General features: G+C 37.6%; 1 protein-coding gene across 10 annotated transcripts in view; it reads right to left on the reverse strand.

The window, feature by feature from the left end:
* Kiaa1109 (KIAA1109 ortholog) overlaps positions 1 to 17,525 on the reverse strand; it is a 176,273-nt gene that overhangs the window by 33,205 nt on the left and 125,543 nt on the right. For 8 of the 10 annotated variants that reach the window (XM_040754477.1, XM_040754482.1, XM_040754479.1 and 5 more), the window contains 7 exons: positions 15,915 to 16,038; positions 6,743 to 6,852; positions 5,826 to 5,916; positions 5,309 to 5,371; positions 3,270 to 3,523; positions 869 to 1,084; positions 20 to 200 (listed from right to left, as the gene is read on the reverse strand). In XM_040754477.1, coding sequence (XP_040610411.1) covers positions 20 to 200; positions 869 to 1,084; positions 3,270 to 3,523; positions 5,309 to 5,371; positions 5,826 to 5,916; positions 6,743 to 6,852; positions 15,915 to 16,038 — 1,039 coding nt within the window. The remainder of the gene's footprint in view (positions 1 to 19; positions 201 to 868; positions 1,085 to 3,269; positions 3,524 to 5,308; positions 5,372 to 5,825; positions 5,917 to 6,742; positions 6,853 to 15,914; positions 16,039 to 17,525) is intronic. The other 2 variants (XM_040754485.1, XM_040754480.1) reach the window with 1 other exon arrangement.

Below are 17,525 nucleotides of genomic sequence, written 5' to 3' on the forward strand. Positions count from 1 at the left end.
CAGGCAATCAGGTCTTTACCTTTACATCCACTCCAGGAATATAAAACACTGTTGTTTCTAAGTCACTGGGCTTTGTCTGTAGAGAGGATGGCACTTTCTTGCCCGTCATTAAATGGGTGGTAGAAGCATAATTAGTTTGAAATTTTTTCTTTTTTGAAGGAGAATCTTGATCTAAACTCCTAGAACTTCGATCATAACTCCTACATTTAAAAAAAAAGGACAGGGGTATTATTTTTTTAAAAAATTTTCTTTTCTTCTGTTTCTAAGTAAACTTTTATTTATATATAAATGGAAAGTAGTAATTAAAAAAGCTGAAAAAGGAAAAGATCAGAACTTCTAGTTAAACTAGTGAACATCTTAGACAAATAATAATAATGTTATATGTTTTAAAACTAGTAATCTCTATGTAAGTAAGTTCGTATGTATGTATATATGTATGTAGTTTGTTGGTGACAGGGTCATGGTAAGACCAGGCATTCTCCTGCTTCCACCTTCTGAATACTGGAATTACAAGTGTGTACAGCACTTGTATTTCTTTTCTAAGTTCACAATTGTATCATTTACACATTAAATTGTGTGCTCACACAATAGATACACACTCTACCACTGAGCTAAAATCCTCAGTCTAAAGATATATTTTAATTAACAAATTTACCAGTCTCTAAATCAGATATTCACTTCTAATTGCCAGAAATATGTATTTGTTGTAAAGAATAGTATGTTATACAAATGACCATTGTAACTATGATTAATTACTTTAAATTTGCAGTTTTGGACCAGGGGAAAAAAAGGTTTGTGATAATTTATAATATATGAACAGTGTTTCTAACTAATGAATTCCATTTAACTTTTCCAGCTAGTGTCTTACCTTCTTAAACTTATATCATCATGCTCCTGCAAAAGGGTGGTTGGATGGAGGACACATTTCCCACTGTCAATTTCAACCCGTATATCAAGTTCAAAGTCAATATTTCTCTCAGTAGCTGTACCACCAATACTACGGTTGACTGGTGTTGTAGGCCAGCGTTCAGTAAGCAGCTGATGAACAGCAGCAAAGCCTGTTGCTTTCTTCCGAGAGGTATGTCTGTAGAAAGCAAGGCATCATTCCTTATAGCAAACTAAAATCTTCCTAATGAACTATTTCCCAATGTTATGTAACAGTCTGTAAAGAAATTTTACTTTATAAAATAATAAACTAATTGAATAGAAATTATTCAACTAGTTAAAACTAAAGTTTTTTTTTCTAGGTTTAATGGAGTCACATATTATCCAACAATTATGAACTGACCATTATTATCTGCCAGCAGGTGGTAGGTGATGAAGACACAGGCATAATTACAGCTATCAATGAATGTGAACACCAGTGTATGAACTGTACTCTATGTTGGAAGATGTTTCATTTCCAAAATTACAAAGTCTAAATGCTGGCTTCCTGATTTTATTTAAAGAAAGAAGAACAGGGAAAGGAAGAGAAAAACAAAAAAACAAGAAAACTGTCAAAACTCTTTTGACATGTGGTGAACTAAGCACCACACACAATGGTGATAACACTGATCCTGATGTTGCGCCACAAATTCATTTATCCTGTTATCCCAGCACTCAGGAGGCTGAGGCAAGAAGATTGTAAGTTCCAGACCAGACTGACTACACAGCAGGAACTTATCCCTAAGGAGAAAAATAAAAAGAAACAACCACAAAACTCTACAACTAGACCAAAGCCGACGCAAGTGGATCTCTTATGAGTTCAAGGCCAGCCTGTTCTACAGAGCAAGTTCTAGGACAGTCAGGGGTGATACAAAAAGAAACTCTGTGTACCAGGCTATTTTTTTGGGACACCAACCAGCTACTAAATCATGACACAGATATGTATTAGTTGTGAATGCTTGGCTTGCTTAGGCACATTTCTGGCTAGCTCTTATAACTTAAACTAACCTGTTTCTCTTTAACTTTTGCCTCAGGGCTTATCACCTTTCTTACTGCTGTATATCTTACTTTCACTGCTTCTCTATGTCTGTCTGTTTGGCATCTTGTTCAGGGTGTGTAACTCGTTCTCTCCCCCCTCTTCTCTTGTTCTTTCTTCTCTCTCAAGCCTAGATTTCTCCTCCTAATTATTCTCTCTGCCTGCCAGCCCAGCCTAGCCCTGTAGCTACTGACCACTCACTCAGCTCATTATTAGACCAATCAGGTGCCTTAAGCAGACAAGGTGAAACATATACAGCATAAACAAAAGTAACCCATCTTTACACAGTTAAAGTCATATTCCCAGCATAAAAAAGTAACCCAACTTTACACAGTTAAAATAATATTCCCAGCATAGAAAAATGTAATAATCTTTTCCCAATTAAAATAATTCCACAACACGTCAGGCTTTGGTGGCAAATGCCTTTAATCCCAGCACTCAGGAGGCAGAAGCAGGTGGATCTCTGTGAGTTCGAGGCCAGCCTGGTCCAGGATAGGCTCCAAAGCCATACAGAGAAACCCTGTCTTGAAAAACAAAAACAAAAACATAAAAAACCCAAAAACAACAACAAAAAACCATGACAACTCTGTCTCAAAAAAAAAAAAAAAAACAAGAAAAAAACCCAGAACCCCCCCAAAACCAAAAGTATTTACAGCTTAAACAGACATTTCCAAGATGACATACAATATTCAACCCAGATACATACAGATATATATATATATATATATATATATATATATATATATATAAAGGTGTTCATACTAACCATCAAACATGAGCACATTAAACTTATTTTATATTTTACTCTAAGAAAGCAGATTTGAATTATGATTCTTCTTAGGTTATTTGAAGTCACATTCCAGTAAGTAAAGAAATAGGCCAAATACGCTAATATAAGAAACTGCAAAGCTAGCGGTTTCCCTCTGGGAAAAGGGATAAAGAATCATCTGAACTCAGTAGGAAGACTGAAGATGGTGGCAGTGGAAACTTAATCTTATTGTCATAGTTGCAGCAGAGCAGGCTTTAGACATGGGTGGATTATAAAGGTCCTTCTAGTTCCTCATGAGGGCACATTCTCAGTAGGATGTCACACTTATTGTTGTTAAGATTTTATATTTTTGAGACTCAGTCAAATGTAGCCCAGGCTGGAGTAGTCCAGAAGGATTTTAAACTCCTGATTCCACTGCTGGAATTATAGGCATGTGGCATCATGCTTGGCTTGCTAAATATTTGGCTAGATAAAATGCCTTAGGTTTACATCTAGATTCTGACATACCACTTAAAGGTCTTAAAATAAAAGTCTACTCACGAGGTTTTCCTGTAAATATAGAATCTTTCCCTTTCACGGTCTTCATCTTTTTCATCCTTCTCAGAGTCTTCACTGGTAGAAGACAGACTGTCGTCCCGTCGGCCATCTTCGGATTGGAAAGGAACACTTGGTGAAAAGCCTCCTGCAGTTTTGGGAGAGCTGAACACTGAACATGATCCTTCACTGTTTGATGAACAATGTGACGGACCTTCAATAGTTACTGACAAAAGATCCAGTTCTGTCTCCTCTGGAAACTGATTATAAAAACAGTAAATAAAAACCAGATTTGTTTATCAAATTCTCAATTAAAAAGAGAAAAACTAAAACTATGAAAGATGCAAGTCTAAACATTTTAGAATCTGAGTTGAATTTCCTCATACTGAACTGAAAGGAAGGTCAGACACAGAAACATGAAATGGCATACCAGAGAAAATCATCACTGACACTTGAAAGTCGGAGCAAAGTTTTACTTTAGAGGAACATAAAGATCATCATACTTAATTAGTACACATGAGACAGAGCAGATTATGTGGGAAGAAAGAAAAAAATCAAATATAAACCAGGATGGAAGAACAGCTCATGATGAGCACAGTGAAGGAGAGTACAGTTATTTCCTAGAGGAGTTTCTGTGAACAAATCTTTAAAATGGAACCTCCATGGATTGATGGTGGTTGTGCAAACAGTTGGGTAATAAAACATGGAACAATTACTTAAACCTAGCAAAGTTGCATTTTAAGTAAATAATTTGTTTGAATACTGTATCTCTAACTTGGGATTTTATTGGAGGCTATAGCTGGGTGGTGGTGGCGCATGCCTTTAATCCCAGCACTCAGGAGGCAGAGGCAGGTGGATCTCTGTGAGTTTGAGGCCAGCCTGGTCTACAGAGTGAGTTCCAGGACAGCTCCAAAAACAATACAGAGAAACCCTGTCTCGAAAAACCAACCAACCAAGCAAACAAACAAAAAACAAAACAAAAAAACCAAAAACAAAAATCCCCTGAAATTTGAAAGAAAAATTTAGGCAAAATTAAATATCTGGTACTGTATGTGGGATAATACATAAGCATGTATATACATATATAAAACATTAGTTTAATGGCACATTCAGAGAAAATTTTAGATTAAAATATTAAGTTCATTTAAAAATTGTTGCTGTATTCAGAACAGTGTGAAGATGTGCTACATAAAACTTAATGAATACAGCAACAATTTTTAAATGAATCTTTTTATTTTTTTGGTGCCAGGGATCAAATTCAGGGTTTTATGCATGATGACAATTATTCTACTAGTGAACAGTATCTCTAATCCTGTTTTTGTTTAGAACTAAGTTGTTCAGGCTGAGAACAGAAGTAGTGCACATGACTGTAATCTGAGCATCAGGAGTTCAGCGACTTAATGAGTTTACAGCCAGTCTAGGCAACATGATACCCAGCCTCAAAAACTGAAAACAAAAGTAAGCTATTCATGCTGGGCTCACACTTCCTGTCCTTCTGCCTCAGCCCGCAAAGGAGCGGAAATTACAGGCATGTGTTATCACACTCAGCTCTCTGAATGTGTCATTTAATAAACACTAGTGTATCATAGTGACCTAAAAGAATCCAGAGTCAATGATCAACCAGTTTGCTGTTTGGAGTTAGATTTGACTTGAGTTTGAAGCACTTAATAAAGATTGCTGACTTTAAAGGGACCCACTCTGTAGTTAAATGTGAGGGAAAAAAGATTGAGTTCAGGATTAACAAATTGATAATAATTGATTTAGTAAATTGTAGTTTTAGTTTAAAATCTGATTCAGTTGATTTGAAAGCTGATTAAAGTTTCTTACTTTTGAAGGTCAAGTAAAATTAAATTACATGTAAATATAAAACCAAAATGGGGTACTATGAAATACACATTAAAAAAAAAGAATGCCAACAACCATAAATCTTTACATTAAGTATTTCTGAAGTTTCAGTTTAGCTTGAAAAGACAGTATTTTGAAAGCAAATTTTCAGGGCAGTTAATTAGTTTTAAAGTAAAATTTTATGTTGTTTTCATAAGTACCTGAAAGTACCCTTCCCCTGGAGAGCTGGACTGTGGTGAACTTCCCCACACTGTGTTTTTCAACTTAATTAAAATAATAAGAAAAGAAAATAAAACTCATGAAAAATAAAGACAACATAAACAAACATTCCCCAAATAAACATTTTCACATAAATTTTGAATCGCTGCAGTGTGCAGCTCTGAAGCTGGCCTTCTGTCTGGCTTCTGCTATTATACACTGTGAACTAAACAGATAAATGAATATGTATTTCACAATAACAACTATGTAAAAAACATAGTTTAATGTGGATCCTCACTTACTAAGGAAAACTGTTCAACCAAACAATCCCATGTAAAAGCAAGCAGTTAAGGGATTGTTACTGTACATACACTTAGTCACCTGCATTATAGCTATTACAGTAGGCAGTGTCTGCTTGCTAATGGTGCAGATACTTCTGCTATGGCAACCCACACTTTTATCATAGGCAACAATTCATAATTTTAAACTGTATAATATTGCAAGTCTGTAATTTCTTACTGTATCCTGGATGTTAAAAGTTACTCTGGGTCCAGGAGATGCTGCATCCACACGGATTTCTGGGAGCTCATCAGTTTCTCCTATTCGAGAACTATAAGTAAAATGTAGTTATGAAATAAGCATAAATATATAACACAAATGTATAAAACACCAATAGTTTCATTTTAAAAACCCTTGGCTTTATAGAAGTCTTATTAATGACATTAATATTCTATTTCTAAATAGTGACCTTATCAGATGATTTCATTTTCAGCATTCCATATATTAACCTTCAACATCTATGAAAAAGCCTCAATGTTTCAATTAACTTCACATTTTCTAAAACTAACCCATATAAAAAGAATTCATGCCGTTTTATTTTTTGGAGACAGGGTCTCATGTATCCCTCGAAACCAATGCCCAGCTGAGAGAGGAGGCTCTGGAACTTCTGATCCTTGCCTGTCCCAAGAGCTACCATTACAGGCATGCACCACCCAATTTATGTGGTACTAGGGACTGAACTTGGGGCTTCATACATGCCAGGCAAGCAGTCTATCAACTGAGCCACAACCCACCTCAGGAATTTATACATCTTATTTTTATAGTGCTGACTCAACACTAAAACAAGTGTTTAATGTGTACAATCATCCTTCCTAAATTGATTATTTAGAAAGCAACCACCGACATGCATATTTTCTTTTCTTTGGATCATCTTTAAGTTTATACATTAATCATGTCTAAATAAGTTTGCTTTACTAAAACTTTCTTACTACAATGAGGAATAAAACAGTAGCAGTTTCCTCAAACCAATGACATGACAGTAATTAGTGACTGCTATTTTACTAATAAGGGCTTTTTTTTTTTAAACTATCCAATTGGAACACAGGGAAAAAAAATACTGAATCCTAGTTTGTCTCATTGGTTGAAATATGTATTACCTTGCTCTTTCCATTCTCTTAAGAGGTGGTCTTCCAGAAGCTGAAATGCTCTTTGATCGGTTGTAACTTGGTTTGTAACCTAAACCCCACTTATCCTTGAGGGAAGCAGCCTAATAAAATGGTAGAGGAAAAAAAAAGTGACTCAAAGGCAATTGTATACTGATGTGGTATTTCACTATAGCTAAAATGAAAACTATGTTAGTTCTTTTACGTCCAGGTGACTTTAAAATGACAATCAGCATAGATGAATCAAAGTACCACAGCAATCAGTCATCCTGATGTCATAATACCCCTTAGGAGGACTATACAATGGAAATAGGAATCACTGGCTAACTCAACAGAAAAAAGAAAATATTGGGGAAGAAAAGAGGAGTACAGAAACAAGATGAGAATAAAGGAAATAATGATAAGAAAAGAATGAGAAAAAAAATGAGCAAAAATCCTGGGGAAAGTTAGGTGTGTTTTGGGGAAGAGACCATTTTATCATTTCAAGGACCATTCAAATTGCTCATCTGCTACAAATTTCTACTTCACTGTAGCAGAGAAAAAGCAAGAGAATGGAATGCCTAAATGTGCTGAGGTGCTGGGTGCTAAAAAGGACTCATGAAATGGTAGAGATTAAAGGGGAAATGTTGAGTGAGACAAGTATTAAGAATGTAAATGACATTTCAATGGTATCTTTAATCCTCTCTATCAAGTTTTATTTTTAGGAACGTACTACCAGATAAACTCCCTTGGAAACAGATGTATTACTTAGTGTATGACTTTCAGCACAATTTTAAATATATAACTAGACACTGAACCTTATCAAAGTCTATTACTCTCAGAGAATAGCAATTGACAAAGTAAACGGATTTTCTCTCTAAATAATTTAGAGCAGAACTTGAAGAAGGTTCTCTGGGTGGCTGAGGGATCACCTACAATCTTTACCAGGGTCCCTTTAATGAATGGATGGTTTTAAAAAAAGGAGGAGAAAAAAAGAGGAGGAAAAGGAGGGGGAATTTTCTAGTAAAAATTCTTTTGGAGCAGTTTTTAAATTTTTTTTATTTCTGGTTTCTAGTTCCATAAAATCTGACCATATAGAAATTAAAAATCCTTCCTGAGCCGTTAGAGAAGGTAAAAATGCTACCTCAAGGATTTGGAAAAGCAGGTAAATACATAAACAGGAGTGTCAGCTGACAGAATAGAATTCACAAGTGGAGAATGTCCAACCACAGTGCCGTAAGGACAGTGCTAGGTAGGGAAATCTAAGGCTCGTACAAACAATTCCAATAGTTAAAAATGTCACCTTGTAACAAGGTGAGTACTCCCTTAGGAGTTTGACAAGACTCCTTCAATAAACACTAGAGGAAGAAGGAGGAAGAAGCTCTTCAAGCTCTCAGCAAAGGGAGGGGGAAAAGGAACGTTTTGAAAATCACCAGAGTATAGTTGTACTGAATATGGCCATATTTGTATGTGCAAGTCTCTTATCTAGTTAGATTGGTTAGTAGTTGCATATGTAACCTACTAGAAACTTCTTGTATAGTCTGAATGCCTAGATTATAACAAACATGAGGTAAATAGTTGTTACAGTATGTTGTTTAGGGAGTAACAAGGAAAAAGTCAGTATATGTTCAGTATAGAAGCAATTATGTTTTCGAAATACTTTTGATCTGTGGCTGACTGAGTTTAAGAATATGAAACCCACAAATACAATGAGGCAACTACAAAATTTTTCATGTGGCTTGTCCTTAACAGAAACTAGCTAGCCTGAACCCAACTTGATCTGGGTGATACTGTAACAACATACCAAACAAAGAAGAGGGAGATACTGAGGTCTTGTCAGCAATACCCATATTGTCCCATCCAAATGGGCAGGGTGGAAAAAGGACAAACGTCTATGAAGGTCAAAGACCTAAGCACAAAACCCAGAAGGAAGTTCACAGCAAGCAGTTCCTTTTACCTGGTACATCACATCTAGCTATCAAGAAAAAATTACAAAACATACTAAAGGCAAAATGAAAATCTGAAGAAGAAAAGTCAGAAGCAAACATGACAAGAGTGTTGGAACTATCAGATCAGAATATTAAAAGCAGTTTTAATTAATGTGTTATGGCTCTCATGGGTAAAAGGGACAAACTATAAGAATAGCTAGACAATATAACCAGAGGTGAAACTTCTAATGAACAAAAAACAAACAGTAGAGATGAATATACTAACAGAAAGAACATTTGATGAACTTACTAAGAGGCTGGACATGCTGAGAAAAGAACCACTGAGATTGAAACATTCACAGAAACTTCAGAAAGTGGTAAGTAAAGACAACGGAGACCAAAAGAACAAAACTAAACAACAACAACAAAACACAAACAAGATCCTAACAGAATGCCCATGATTAGAGGAAAAACTATAAAATGCATAAAGATGTACATGGCAACACCAGAAGGGAGAGGGAAGAGAGTTAAGTTTTTGGCCTCTACAACCAGAGTTCTCTGTGGACTGGGGCAGTCAGGGAAGGCACCTGGGGGGAGGTGACCTTGTTCTAGTACCTCCCCCACCATGGGTGGTATACCTACACTCACAGTAGATGCCTGTTGCTTACCCATCAAGCAACCCAATGGCTCTGACTCTGTAAAGGAACTGTTGGTGACTGAGATTTCTTTAGCAATGTAAAATTTCAAACCACAGACATAGAAAACCGATGAACCAAATAGGATAAATACTAAGAAAACTACACTACAAAGGATAAATATAAAAAGATTCCCTAAAACAAAATTGAATAATATTGCAATCATTGAGAAACAAAGAATAAAAATGACACCCAGTTTCTCCTTAAAGAAAGAAAAATTATGCCAGTGAGAAAAGAGTGAAGAACACGAAAATGGCTCACAGAATCAACAAACCAGGGCTCACAGAGACTGAAGTGACAATCAGGGAGCATGGGTCTGACCTAGGTGCTCTACATATATATTATGGCTGTACAGCTTGATGTTCTTAGGTGACTCCTAACAGCGGGAGCAGGGGCTGTCTCTGACTCTTTGGTTGGGACCCTTTTGCTCTTACTAGGTTGCCTTATCCATCATGTTGTCTTATGGCAACATGATATGCCATGTTTGGTTGATATCCCCAAGAGGTTTGTCCTTTTCTGAAGGGAAAGGAGTGAATATGGAGGGTGTGGGGAGGAGGATGGGGGTGTGAGGAGGGGGAGGGAAAAGTGTGGTGAGGAGCCACAGAGAAACCCTGTCTCAAAAAAAACAAAAACAAAGAGAAAGGGGTGTGTGTGTGAAGAGAAATACTTGAAGTGTTGAGAAAACAAAACCCCAAACAATCTAGAGTTCTACAAGAAACTTCCCTTCAAAGGTGAAGGAAAAGTAAGACTTTATCAGACAAACAAAAAATAGAATTGCAGTGTAAGAAATATAAGAGTTCTATAGAAATGAAAATCAAACAGGCTAGAAACATGAATCTCTATAAGGAAGATGATCAAAGAATTAGGTGAATAAAAATTTTTTTCTATTCTAATTGATCTAACAGATAATTTGTTTGAAATATATCACATTAATGCTGTGTTGTGTACTTACATACACTACAAATAAATATGCATATCTATTACTTATACACACACTTATATTATGTGTCTTAAGTGTATACATTCATCACACTCATATCCATGCTTACATGTAAGAAATGAGTGACCATCATGGCAAGAGGGATTACTTTATTATTATAGGTACTCATGCTACCTATGAAGTAGTATAGTGTTATCTGAAAGCAGACTTGGTTTTAGTTGTACACATGTGTTGTAAATCTAAAAACCACCACCAAAAATGTATTAAAATACAATTGACTTCAAAGAGGAGAAAATGGAATCATAAAGTATTCAGTTAAAACTATACAAGATAGAAAAAATAGAACAAAAGCATGAATAGAGAACAAAAGCAATAGGAAACAGTGAAAAATAGGTAGATGTTCAATCCAATAGTATCAATAATTGGTGTAAACATCAATGGTTTAAACTATGCAAGACAGAAACTAACAGAATTGCAAAGCTCAATGGATGGTTTCAGTATCATGGTTGCAGACCTTTTTATCAGAAATGGCAAGACCCAGTACACACAGAAAATCTTTATGCACATAACTAAACTCAACAGCATATCCACCATTTGGATATAATCAACATGTACAAAGGACTTCTTTCTTTAATAGCACATACAAAATCTCCTTAAGTCAACATGGAACATCTGCCAAGGCAGGCCACATTATAGGCTGTAAAATTTACCTTAAAAATTTTAAAGAGAGGAAAGACATCAGCCCCTCCAAGACCCCAACCCCAGCTAGTCCAGCTTCAGGTGAGATTGGGTCTCCAGCGGAGACCACCCGCCCATCACCCATCCCCCTCGATCTTCGGGGGCCGCTCCCAGGATCCAGAAGACCCGCCCACACAGGAAGGAGATCAGCCCCTCTAAGACCCCAACCCAGCGAGCCCAGCTTCAGGGAGCCCAGCTTCAGGAAAGAGATCAGCCCCTCCAAGACCCCAACCCCAGGGAGTCCAGCTTCAGCATCCCCAGCTTCAGCTGCAGGAAGGAAGGAGACCAGTGGAGACGGAAAGACCCCACCAGCACCCACTGGAAGAAGAGATGGGAAGAAGACAGAATAAGAGATCACTCAGCAATAGAAACACAAACATGACCCCACCAGAATCCAGGGATCCAACACCAGCAAGACCCGAAAAGCACTACATAGACGAAGAAGAGGAGACAGACCTCAAAAATTATTTCGTGAAGATGATGGAGACCCTCAAAGAAGAAACGAGGAAATCCCTTAAAGAAATAGAAGAAAAAACAACCAAAAAAATCCATGAAATGGTGGAAAAAATTCAAGAAATAAACAAATCTCTCAAAGAATCTAAAGAGCACCAAGAAAAAACAACCAAAAAAATTAAGAAAACAGCTCAAACAGTTGAAGGATTGAAAGCTGAAATAGAAACGATAAAGAAAACACAGAATGAAGGGATGCTGGAAATAGAAAAGCTCAGTAAACGATTTGGAACTACAGATGCAAGTATCACCAATAGAATACAAGAGATAGAAGAGAGAATCTCAGGTGTTGAAGACTCATTACAGGATATAGAGTCATCAACCAAAGAAAATCTCAAAACCAACAAATCCTTAACACAAAATATCCAGGAAATATGGGACACCGTGAAGAAGCCAAACCTGAGAATAATAGGTATAGAAGAAGGTGAAGAAATTCAACTTAAAGGTACAGAAAACATATTCAACAAAATTATAGAAGAAAACTTCCCTAACCTAACAAAAGATATGCCTATGAAAGTACAAGAATCTTACCCAAGCCACACAAAGACACAACTAAGAAAGAGTACTGTAGACCAATTTCCCTCATGAACATTGATGCAAAAATACTCAATAAAATACTCGCAAACCGGATTCAAGAACACATCAGAAAAATCATCCACCATGATCAAGTAGGCTTCATTCCAGGAATGCAGGGATGGTTCAACATTAGAAAATCTATCAATGTAATCCACCATATTAACAATCTGCGAAAGAAAAACCACATGATCATCTCACTAGATGCTGAAAAAGCCTTTGACAAAATCCAGCACCCCTTCATGATAAAGGTCCTGGAGAGATCAGGGATAACAGGAACGTACCTGAATATAATAAAAGCAATATATAGTAAACCAACAGCTAACATCAGACTAAATGGAGAGAAACTCAAAGCAATTCCTCTAAAATCAGGAACAAGACAAGGCTGTCCACTCTCTCCATATTTCTTCAATATTGTACTTGAAGTTCTAGCTACAGCAATAAGACAACAAAAGGAGATAAAGGGGATACAAATAGGAAAAGAAGAAGTCAAACTTTCACTATTTGCAGATGATATGATAGTTTACATAAGTGACCCAAAAAACTCCGCAAGGTTACTCCTAGAGCTGATAAACACCTTCAGCAATGTGGCAGGATACAAGGTAAACTCAAAAAAAATCAGTGGCCCTATTATATACAGATGATGAAGTGACTGAGAAAGAAATCAGAGAAACATCACCCTTTACAATAGCCAAAAACAGCATCTGGGGATAATGTTAACCAAGGAAGTGAAAGACCTGTATATCAAGAACTTGGTGTCTTTAAAGAAAGAAATCAAAGAAGATACCAGAAAATGGAAAGATCTCCCATGCTCTTGGATTGGTAGGATCAACATAATAAAAATGGCAATCTTGCTAAAAGCAGTCTACAGATTCAATGCAATCCCTATCAAAATTCCATCACAATTCTTCAAGGACCTGGAAAGAACATTAATCAACTTTATATGGAAAAACAAAAGGCCCAGGATAGCCAAAACATCCCTATACAATAAAGGAACTTCAGGAGGCATCACCATACCTGACTTCAAGCTCTATTATAGAGCTATAGTCCTGAAAACAGCTTGGTATTGGCACAAAAATAGGCAGGTAGACCAATGGAACCGAATCGAAAGCCCTAATTTTAACCCACATACCTATGAGCACTTGATTTTTGACAAAGAAGCTAAAACTGTACAATGGAAAAAAGAAAGCATCTTCAACAAATGGTGCTGGCATAACTGGGTACTGGTATGCAGAAGACTGCAGATAGATCCAGGTCTATCGCCTTGTACAAAACTTAAGTCCAAATGGATCAAAGATCTCAACATAAATCCAGCCACACTGAAACCTTTAGAAAAGAAAGTGGGAGATACTCTTCAACGAGTTGGTACAGGAGACCACTTCCTAAACATAACACCAGTGGCACAGGCACTGAGATCGACAATTAACAAATGGGACCTTCTGAAACTAAAAAGCTTCTGTAAGGCAAAGGACACAGTCAAAAAGACAAAAAGGCAGGCCACAGAATGGGAAAAGATATTCACTAACCCTACATCTGACAGAGGGCTAATCTCCAAAATTTACAAAGAACTCAAGAAACAAGTCTCCAAAACACCAAAGGATCCACTTGAAAGGTGGGGTACAGAGCTAAATAGAGAATTCTCAGTAGAGGAGGCTAAAATGGCCAAGAGACACTTAAGAAAGTGCTCAACATCCTTAGCCATCAGGGAAATGCAAATCAAAACAACTCTGAGATACCATCTTACTCCTGTCAGAATGGCTAGAATCAAAAACACCGAAGACAATTTATGCTGGAGAGGATGTGGAGAGAGAGGAACACTCCTCCACTGCTGGTGGGAGTGCCGACTCATACAGCCTCTTTGGAAATCAGTATGGAGATTCCTCAGGAAAATGGGAATTAATCTACCACTAGACCCAGCAATTCCACTCTTAGGCATTTATCCAAATCAGGCAGGTTCATACAACAAGGGCATCTGCTCCACTATGTTCATAGCAGCATTGTTTGTAATAGCCAGAACCTGGAAGCAACCTAGATGCCCCTCAACTGAAGAGTGGATAGAGAAAATGTGGTACATTTACACAATGGAGTATTACTCAGCAGAAAAAAACAATGGAATCTTGAAATTCACAGGGAAATGGATAGCACTGGAAGAAACCATCCTGAGTGAGGTAACCCAGTCGCAAAAAGACAAACATGGTATGTACTCACTCATATATGGATTTTAGACATGGATCAGGATAGTGCCAGTCTGCACTTCCACAGATAGAGAGTCTGGGAAACAGGAAACAACCTAAAAGATATGCATATATGCATAGTACCCAAGAGAAGAGGATGGAGACAAGATCCTCTGAATGGATGGGGAACACGGCGAGGGGTGGGGGGGAGTGGGACCTGGGAAGAAGAGAAGGGGTGAAGAGGAAGGGAGTTGGTCATGGGGGAACAGGGGGTTGAGGGGGTGGGGGTAGAATAGGGGGAAGAGGGAATCATAGGTTCGAAGACAGATCAGGCACCAGAGTGACCTCGAGTGATCTAAAGGGATAACACCAATTGGCAAGCTAAGCAATAGTGGAGGGACCACCTCGAATGCCCATCCCTGATAATGAACTTGATGTCTATAACCATCCGGGAGACTTCATGCTGTGACTGATGGAAGCAGAGGCAAACACACAATTAATCACTGAACTCAACCCAAGGAACCCAGTGACAGAGAGAGAGGAGTGATGAGCAAATTGGCAAAGAATGGGCTGGCAAAACCAGCAGAGACAGCTGAACTGAACAGGGGAGAGCTCTTGGACCCCAGACCGACAGTGGGGAGGCCAGCATGGGACTGATCTGGACCCCCCAAATGTGAGTTTCAGTGAGAAGGCCTGGGCAACCTATGGGGCCCTGAGCTCTGGATCAGCGTCTATCCCTGGTATACAAACTGTCTTCGTGTGCCTATAGCACAAAGAGAGATGCTCTCTCAGCCTGGACTCTTAGGGGAGTGCCTGGACCCTACCAAGAGTAAAATGACAGACTCTAGATATCCCCTATGAGGAAGGATTTGGCAATAGGGTGGGAGGGAGGGGGGGAAGGGGAGTGTGGGAGGAGGGGAGGGAGAGGGAACTGGGATTGACATGTAAAACAAGCTATTTAAAATTAAAATAAAAATGATAAAACAATTTTAAAGAAATGAAACCATACAATGATTGCTGTCAGACAGCATTATAACTTAACAAGATAGTAATGTATGCCAGGAAGCTACCTGGGGAAAAAATGTATCAAGACCAAACAATACACTTCTAAAAATCATGGGTCAAAGAAGCAATCAAAACCATTTTAAAATTGCTCTAAAAATTGTGTTTTACTAAAAAGATAAGGTAGAAAAGAGAGAAAATGTGACTTGGAGGTAAATATTGAAAAACTGGAGGCAAAGATGTGGAAAAAGATTGCACATTTCTGAGAGCATACACTAGAGGTTAAAAAGCCCGTTTGAGTTCATGAATGATGGGAACAACACTGTCTTGGGCTTAACTGTAGACTTCCATTGCCTGGCTTTGAAACTTGGTCAGACTACTTGACCTCTCTGTGCCTCACTTAGTTTTCTCTTTCTTAAAATGGAAGCAAAGGGTATTTTATAGAATTATTGTGGAGATTTATAGGTGATTAAATGTAAAGTGTTTTAAATAGTGCCTGGTCCACAGGTCTGCTTTTCATAAATCAGGTGGTATTATTACCAGTTTGAACAAGAACATAAATACTATCATGTTTCAAAAAGTAATCATTTAAAAATAGTCTTCTGAAATTTTTACGTAGGTACTCACTCGCATACTGGATCTCCGTAACTTTTTACGAACATCTCTTCGGATGTCATTCACAGCCACAGACTCTAGCTGTTGGTAACGCTGAATTTCCTGGTTTATGGTTCCTTCACTTGCACCCAATTTTCTAAAGGAAAACAAAACAAAATCAAAACGAAAAAAAAAAAAAGGCAAATAAAAAACAAAACAAAAGCCCCATCAAAATGGAGAGGTTATTGTAAAGAAGCAAGTAAGCAAAGCTTGCTTTTTAGCTGCTCTGTTTTAGTTCTCTTGTCAGAGAAGCAAAGGACAATATCTGGAGGGTCAAAATTCCTGCAACTTCAACATTCATATCTGGAAAATTAAAAAGATGCACTTGTGTGATATTTGTATACTGTGTGAAGATGTATTTGATATGATTGGAGTAACAAAAAGCAGAATGGCCAATAGCTGGGCAGAAGGTGTAGGCAGGGTCTCCAGGGAGAGAAAGGAAGAGGGGTAAGATCAAGGCACATAAAAGGCACCAGTGGGACTCTGAAGACGTTGGGTATAGAGTACAGATCAAAGGTAACCAAGGCATAAGGCAGAATGTAGATTTTTTTTTTTGGTTTTACGAGACAGGGTTTCTCTGTATTGTTCTGGAGGCGGTCGGTCCAGCCTGGCCTCGAACTCACAGAGATCCGCCCGCCTCTGCCTCCCAAGTGCTGGGATTAAAGGCGTGCGCCACCACCGCCCGGCAGAATGTAGATTTTTAAAAATATGGGTTAATTAAATTATTAAAGCTAGTTAGGAATAGGCGTAAACTAAGGCCAAGTTTTCATAATAACGTTTCCGTGTCATTATTTGTAAGCTGGTAGCCCAAACAAATGTCTTTCTACACCCACTAGTACCCTTGGATGTAGCAAAAGGTGCCAGCAATCTCCTGGAAACCAAACACTCTGCAGAAAAATGTATATATGATTTTGGAGGACTAATATATTTTACCTCAAGCCATTTTTTCTCTCTGAGGATAAAACTCAAATTAATGGAAAACTGAATCATTACATGATTAATTTAGACAAATTTTAAGATCATACCTTTCATTTTAAAAAATTCTGGTATTTCTGAGAAATCCTCATTGAACAACAACAATAAAATCCCCACAGGTATAAGTATTTGAAGATTAGGAAAAAGGAGGCATAGCCACCAACTTTGAGAAAATGAAAGTTTCAAAGTTTAGCAAGAAGAGTATTTATCTTTGTACAGGAGGTACTTAGTAAGATTACAATACAGCAGGCAACAGATTAAAAAGGTTACTGATGTTTACTGCATTACCTCTACTTTGTTATAAAAAAAACTGCTAATATCAATAGGCAAGACTAAAAAAAAAACAAAAACCCATAGACTTTGAATTCACACCCACACAAGTGCAAATCTCAGTTCTTTACTCTGAGACAGTTTTCCCATCAGTACATTTGGAAAATGCTACTTTACCTGTGAGATTTACTGTTAGACAGCATGTCATACCAGAACAGGTACCCACAAATGCTGATTCTTAATTCCTCAAAAAAAAAAAAACTTCTAGAAACAAGGTTAGCAAACTAACACACACGCTCAACTATGCATGTGAATACATGCAAGCACGGACATGCACAC

Source organism: Mesocricetus auratus, unplaced genomic scaffold, assembly GCF_017639785.1.
Source record: "Mesocricetus auratus isolate SY011 unplaced genomic scaffold, BCM_Maur_2.0 Super-Scaffold_100011, whole genome shotgun sequence".
In the NCBI taxonomy this organism is placed as follows: domain Eukaryota; kingdom Metazoa; phylum Chordata; class Mammalia; order Rodentia; family Cricetidae; genus Mesocricetus; species Mesocricetus auratus.